The 7,659-nt window shown below is 39.9% G+C and overlaps 1 protein-coding gene across 1 annotated transcript in view; it reads right to left on the bottom strand.

Moving 5' to 3' along the window:
• Positions 1–1,543, bottom strand: part of LOC104731354 (GPN-loop GTPase 1-like) — a 16,736-nt gene extending 15,193 nt beyond the window's left edge. The window contains exons 1-4 of the mRNA XM_010450696.2: positions 989–1,543; positions 751–846; positions 404–630; positions 14–289 (exon numbers count right to left, since the gene is read on the bottom strand). Of these exons, the coding sequence (XP_010448998.1) occupies positions 14–289; positions 404–630; positions 751–757 (510 nt within the window). The 5' untranslated portion in view covers positions 758–846; positions 989–1,543. The remainder of the gene's footprint in view (positions 1–13; positions 290–403; positions 631–750; positions 847–988) is intronic.

The raw sequence follows: 7,659 nt of genomic DNA, 5'->3' as shown, positions 1-7,659 counted from the left end.
AAAGAAAGATCACCTCTAACGCAAACTTGTGATCTGCAACATCGGTTTTGTTGAAAGCCAAGATGAGAGGCAACCGAGTCTTGTAGAGAATGCTACAAGCATAGAGCATGTTACTCATAAAAGTCATTGGGCTTGTGGAACGTGGAGTATCAACAACATAGGTGACAACAGCGAAAGCTTCAGTGATAATAGCCCCAGAAGCAGACCATGTAAAGATTTCAATCTGACCAGGAGTATCAACAAGGACATAATCAAGCTGGTCTGCACGTTTCTCAATCACAGAGACGACCTAAAACAAGTAGCAAACAAAGACAGAGCAATCAAGAGAAGGAAAACCGAGAGAACCACCATCAAGTGAGACTGGAATCATAATTTGGACTCTAATTCTGGAGGCCTTTTTTACCTCGTCGAATTTTGTAGCAAACAAGTTGAGTGAAGTGAGAATCCCACCATTAGGCCCCAAATTGTACTGCTTCATAACTTCCTTGTACTTGACAGTGTCTCTAATATCGATGTTGGCACCAAATGGTAGACACATAACAGCAGGATCAAGGTTCACCACATAGCCACGGCTCTTTGAATCAAAGGTATGGCAGACCAAACGATGAAGGAAGCTTGTTTTTCCACTACCTGAGCACATAACCAACAAAAACCTCCTATCAAAAACTGTTTTGAAGTCCCTTAACAAGAAACTCAGAAACCAACATAGTGAATTTTTTCAAGACCATTGCATTAATCAATATAATATACCTGCCATTCCTACAACAATGATAATGAAATTAGAGGATGAGCTCCCAGCGCTAAGTCCAATGAGTCAACCAGCTTTTTGCTCTCTTCAACAACGTCCTTTAAAATTAAGAAAAACAACAAGAAACAATTCATTTCCACAGGTTCTCTCTTCTATAATTTTTGCAGTAAATTAGGCTAATAACACCTTTTAAATCAGTTATCATTTTGATTGTATAAGTGACAGAGACGAAGTAATCACCTGTTCACTAGACGACTCCATACGATCCATTAGTTGCAAAATGCTTAGCTCTTGTATGATCTCAACTGCCCAAAAAAATCACCATTTTCAGTTTCATCATCTCAATATTCTTCTATACAAGTTCTCTTATACCACAGCAAAACTCAAAGCTAAAGAAGAAAGACGAAGCAAGAGGTGAGTCACGGGCGAAACGAATTTTTACAAACCTAGCAACTCCGAAAACACCACAAAATTTCTAAGTTTCTAAGTTTCAAGTTTTATAAATTTCAAGTTTCAAACTCAAAGTATTCCAGAAACGCAAAGAGGAGAAGCTAAAAACTTGGAAAAGGTTTTTGTAAATTGGAACTATAGTTGATTCGGTGAGGGATTATTCAGAGATCGTAGACTACAAACTTATAAGAAATATCCGTCTTGTTAAAAAGCAACGAAACTCCATAGAAAACGAGAGAATCAAGAGGAAGAGGAAGACGAAGACGAGAACGAGAGAAAAGACCACTTTCCTCAGTCGTCGTCGTCGTCTCTAGCAACAACCGAGTTTTAGGGCTTTGATTTTGTGGTGCGTTCACTGTAAAGTTCACATATAAATTAATGGAGAGAGAGACCATTTTTTGGAAAATCACCAGCTCCGAAAGTTGGGCTCTGGTCAATTGCGATGGCCCGTTTAAAATCAGGTTCAAGGCCCACTATATTTTTCCTGCGGTGAAAGTGTTTTTTTGGTAGGCGTTGAAATTAGCTGTAGTCAAAAAAAAAAGTTGATGTTGCTTTGATTTGATAATTGACAAAACCAAAAAAAGTAAATAAAATGGAGAAGATAATACAGAAAAGTAAAACATTTGTTTATTTTCACCCAACATAACATGACATAAACAATCAAACATTGCTCAACAAATGTTTTTAAATCTCTTGTTTGTACCGAGACCAGATATTTCCAAAGTAGCAGAAAAGCATATATAATTTTAAAACAGACATAATGATAATAAAAACTACTAAACAAAAGTCAAGGCGGGGATGGAAGGCAAACAACTAAAGCTGTAAAATCATATATGATCGTGCATTCCAAAAACTCACCTCGCAGTGTGGTGGTTCAGATAAAGGTCTACTGGATTGGATGATATTGATCTGATACTCTCTTTGGAGGTAGCTTTCATATGATTGAGACAACTAATCATATATCACCCTATACTTATATTGATGAACGTCATTTTCATATGTGGATTCATGTAAGTAACATTGTTTCATCAAACATATTTTGTGCAAACATGTCAAAAGATTAAAGTACCATTTGTCAGTTTTCAGAACATGATATTGAAAATCTTACTTTATTGCTTCCTATGTATCACAATAGATTGTTTTCTTAGAATTTTTTTCTTGTATCACAAATATTGATTTTCTGTATATTTTTATTAATTAATGGTAGAAAATTGTAAATTTTAAGAATTATTAATTGAGAAATTAAAATTTTGATAACTACTATTGGTTAATAATTATGAAAATATGTTTTTATGAATTATCATATATTTATTTATAAACATTAAATGTTTTTCTTAATTTATGTGAAAATCTTTAAAAAATTATATATTCTAAATACAAAAGGGAGTATTATTACACAGAAACATGTCTAAACTAAGAATGCAATATTGATAATATAAAAAATATTATTATCACATAAACATGTTCTTGCGTTTGTCTCTTCAACATATTGAGCATCAATAAAGGACCACCGCATACCACTATTTATATGGATTCCAAGATTTAGAAGAGATGGAGACATGTTGCGTTATTTGAACCATTTTGGAAACATAATGTTTTTTAATTTGGTTAGGTAGACGAAAAAACAAAATATATATATATATATATATATATATATTTTACCGTAAACTAGCTAGTAAACTTCATGGCAATATTTATGATTCAAAACGTAATGCGCCAATATTAGTATACATATATATATATATATACCACAATCCCAAGATATATACACATCGTCTAAAGAGACATGCTCGATCGGTATTCGAATCTAATAGATTCGTGATTTATATGAATGATGAGTAGGTTTTGACCTCAGTGCTTTGATAGATTCAGGAATGATGTGTAGGCTTTTTATCTTAACTAATTTGGTCTTACACAACTCTTTATTGCTTTGATCTCATCGTTCTTTTCTTTTACGTGAAAAGGATTGGATGGATTGAAACTGGTATACATATATAGAGACTGTCCTTGAAATTCAAGACTTTAGTTATTATGGTACTTTACACAATTGGTTGGTTTCTCTAGATTGTGCTTGCAAACGCAAATAGCTTTGCAACATGGACTGCTTAACTAACTATTGTGAAAAGTGGATTATTTTGTTTATGATTCTGCTTTTGATATGTTGACTCGATGAGTTATTGGAATATGTTTTTATATGTTTATATATTGTGTTTGATTTCCAAATGTATGGAAGTCAAAGTTTTATTAGATATGGCTGGAATCGGTTATCAAGTTTCACATATTGAAGATTCATTAGCTCCACCTCCTCTTGGACCAGAGTTAGCAAGTGGAAAATGGAGAGTTCCTGTCATAGGTTTGTAAAGGTTTGAGGTAATGCTAAACAATTGCTACTTCTTGTTATATGCATGCATGTGTAATGCCAAATTGCCGATAGTCTTTAAACTTGTTTATCTCATATTGTATCCCTCCGAGATCTTGTTCTAAATATGTATCAGATTTTGGCCACATGCTCGTTACATCTTTGTTGGCTTTTACCATATTCAACCTTAAAGGATCAACTGTTTTGAACTCTAAACTGCACTTTTTGTAACTGCAATCCATTTATTGAACGGACGATTAAAAAAATCTACTTTAAAATCTACTGTTATTCAAAACAGTTTGTGGATTTAGATTTTATTAACGACTGTTAATGGAGAAGTGATTTCTAAATCCATATGGAATTGTAAATTCTAATAATCAAAACACATGGATTTTGAAATAACATATTTTATTCTTGGATTTGAATCCTTCTATTTTACACTTTCAAATCCATTCAAATCCATTCAAAACATAATGTGGATTTTGAAATCCAAAAACAAATCATTCAATGAATAACATGAGATTTCAACAAATATTGTAAATCATAGAACCAATAACACATAATCTTGACAAGTATTTTAAAATCAATCATTGAATAACACATGATTTTTGGTTGGATTTTGATGTAGCGCATCCTCGTGTTGGGCTTGTGGCGAATACGTTCTCGGGCCTTCACATATTTGTTGGATTTCTAGAGTCGGTTTTATCTCTTTCCATTGGTTTTGTTATAATAACTTTCAATCTTTGTCTTCCTGCATTTTAGGATTCTTTTCATGATTTGAGTCTATCATTTTCTCCTTTGAAGTACTTGTCTTCATCGAGTCTGTGAGTCATTCAGTTTTGCATTAATAAAAAGAAAACCCAAAAAAAGGTAGCTTTAGCTACCACCAAGAGCTTGTGTTCAGGCACTGAGAGGAGGACTCTCATTCTATCTCGGTTGAATCCGAACCCTTTCGTCTTCAACACTCTTCCTTCACACCCTCTGTTTCTACTCTGCTTCCGCCTCTGTACCAGTTGGTATCAGCTTTGTTTTCGATCCTGCGTTGTGTTATGCCTCAAAAAAAAGACGAGGTTGGTGCTGATGCACGTATGGAAGCACACCATCGCGATTGGGCTGATTTCAGGGTTGCTCTCTTGGAGTCGCAGCAGCATCTGCAGATGTCGGTTACGGAATCTCTTCGAGAGATGACGGAGACAATTGCTGAGCGCCTCGGAGATTGCAACCCCCGCCGTGGTGACGGTGACAATCCTTTTGCTCACCGCAAAGTGGTTAAGTACCGTCGACAGGACGAGCGTTTCCACGACTCTCGTTGGGAAGCTGCGTTCAGGGTTGACATTCCGGAGTTTCATGGCGGCGTGCGTGGAGACCAGTTGCTGGACTGGCTTGTTTCGGTCGAAGAAATTCTGGAATTCAAGGAGGTTCCTTGTGACCGTCGTGTTGCCTTGGTGGCAACAAAATTCCGGTGACAAGCAGCCTTTTGGTGGAGTCAGTTGAAACTCACTCGTGCTAGAGTAGGGAAAGCCCCAATCCACTCTTGGGATAAGCTCAAAAAGAAACTACGAGAAACGTTTTCTTCCTCATAACTACGACCGCACAATGTTTACCCGTTTACAGAACCTGCGTCAGGGATCACGGTCTGTAGATGAATTTGCTGATGAGTTCTATGCATTGCTCACTCGCAATGATATCCACGATAGTGAAATTCTGCTGGTGTCACGGTTTATTGGGAGATTGCGTGCTCAACTTCAGACATCTCTCGCACAGTTTGATCCAACGACAGTATGAGAAGCCCTTCGCAGAGCAGTCTCTTTTGAGCAACAATTTCGCTCAACGTGGTCTTCGAATTCGCGGAACCGTCCACAGGAACAGAACACAGGTTCACCTGCTCCCTCCTCGCGTGATGCACCACCAACGGCTGACGTGAGTACCAAGACTGCAGCGGACGAACAAGCTCCACGGTGTTCACTTTGCAATGCGTTATGTTGCTACGCTTGTGGAGGAAATTGACATCGACAGACAGAGTGTCCAAACCAAACTCGTTGAGGACTGCTTGCTGACGACACCAACCATGACATAGAGGTCAAATTTGATTCTTCTGACGAGGAGGAGGGTGACGCACTGCCACCTGCTGGGATGCATTGAGATTTCGGACAATTACTTGTTTTCCGCCGCACTTGTTTAGCTCCGCCAAGCAGGACTGATACTTGTCTGCGCACCAACATCTTCAACTCCTCTTGCACAATCCATCGCGTGTGCAGTTTTATTATCGATTCAGGGTGCTGCAGCAACGTTATTTCGGATTATGCAGTCCGGAAGTTGGGTCTCTCTGTTGAAGCACATCCAACACCGTACTCTTTAGGGTGGGTACAAGACGGAGTGGCAGTTCGAATATCTCATCGTTGCCTGGTGCCTTTCTCTATCAGCCCACACTACAAGGATAGAACGTGGTGTGACATAGCGTCTATTGATGTCAGTCACCTTATCCTTGGGAGACCTTGGGAGTTCGATCGCAAGATCATTCACGATGGTGCCAAAAACACTTACAGTTTTACTTGGGAGACTCATCAGATAGTGTTGTTGCCAAACCGGAATTCTTCTCCATTTCCAGCTAGCGAAAGGGGTCACACACCGTTACTCGACATCCAAAGGCACCGCCCCGTTCTTCACCGCTGTTATGCTCCTATGCACTTTTCAAGGAAGAATTACTTCAAGGTGAAGCCGCGTTTGTGTTAGTCGCAAGTTCCACTGGTTCTCCGATGCAACAATCCTCTTTGGCCTTTGACAATGTTTTACGAGAGTTTGGTGATGTTTTTCCATCGGATCTCCCGCCCGGCCTTCCTCCTTTGCGGGATATTCAACATCAGATCGACCTTTTTCCCGGTGTGACACTGCCTAACTGCCCACACTACAGGATGAGTCCTAGTGAGCATGAAGAGCTGCACCGTCAGGTCGAAGACCTCCTCAAGAAGGGTCATATTCGAGAAAGCTTGAGTCCCTGTGCTGTGCCCGCACTGTTAATACCGAAGAAGGATGGTTCTTGGAGGATGTGTGTCGATAGTAGGGCCATTAACAAGATCACAGTGTGTTACAGATTCCCGATCCCTCGATTGGATGACTTACTGGATCAAATTGGCAAGGCTTCGGTGTTCTCTAAAATCGACCTCAAGAGTGGGTATCACCAAATTCGGATCAAGCCTGGAGATGAGTGGAAGACAGCCTTTAAAACTCGAGAAGGGTTGTTTGAATGGCTGGTTATGCCCTTTGGCCTGTCTAACGCACCCAGCACCTTCATGCGCATTATGAACCAGGCCTTACGTCCGGAAAGTTCGTCGTTGTCTATTTTGACGACATCTTGATCTTTAGTTCGTCCAAGGAGGCTCATGCAGATCATCTTCGTGCTGTTCTTGGCGTGTTGCGCAAGGAACAGTTGTTTTCAGCAAAGCAGAAGTGTGAGTTTGGGGTCCATAAGCTTCTGTTTCTCGGGTACATTGTTTCCAGCGAAGGATTGTCAGCTGACCTCTCCAAGGTTGAAGCCATTCGTTCTTGGCCGGTGCCACACACTCTCACCGAAGTTCGAAGCTTCCATGGTCTCGCCTCGTTCTATCGCCGTTTTGTGTCTCATTTTAGCGGTTTGATGGCGCTAATCACTAGCTGTATGAAGCTTGGCCGGTTTGAGTGGACTTCCAAAGCGGATCCTGCGTTTCAACGCATTAAGGAGGCGTTGACGATCGCTCTTGTTCTTGTACTTCCGGACTTCACCCTCACATTCGAACTACATTGTGATGCCTCCAAGCTCGGTATCGGGGCAGTGTTGAGTCAACAAGGCAAACCAGTTGCCTATTTTAGCGAGAAATTGTCAGGTCCTCTTGCACGCTATAGTACGTATGATGTAGAATTTTATGCGGTGGTGCAAGCGGTGAAACATTGGTGACACTATTTGGTGCAGCGAGAGTTTGTTCTATTCACCGATCATGATGCTCTTCGCCACCTTGACAGCCAAGCAAAGGTCTCTGCTCGTCATGCATCATGGATTTCATACCTTCAGCAGTTCACGTTTTTGATACGCCATCATTCAGGCAAGACGAACCGCGTTGCCGATGCT

The sequence above is a fragment of the Camelina sativa genome, chromosome 12, assembly GCF_000633955.1.
Source record: "Camelina sativa cultivar DH55 chromosome 12, Cs, whole genome shotgun sequence".
NCBI lineage: Eukaryota > Viridiplantae > Streptophyta > Magnoliopsida > Brassicales > Brassicaceae > Camelina > Camelina sativa.
Note: the sequence above shows the minus strand (reverse complement) of the source record. Positions and strands in the feature narration are given on the sequence as shown.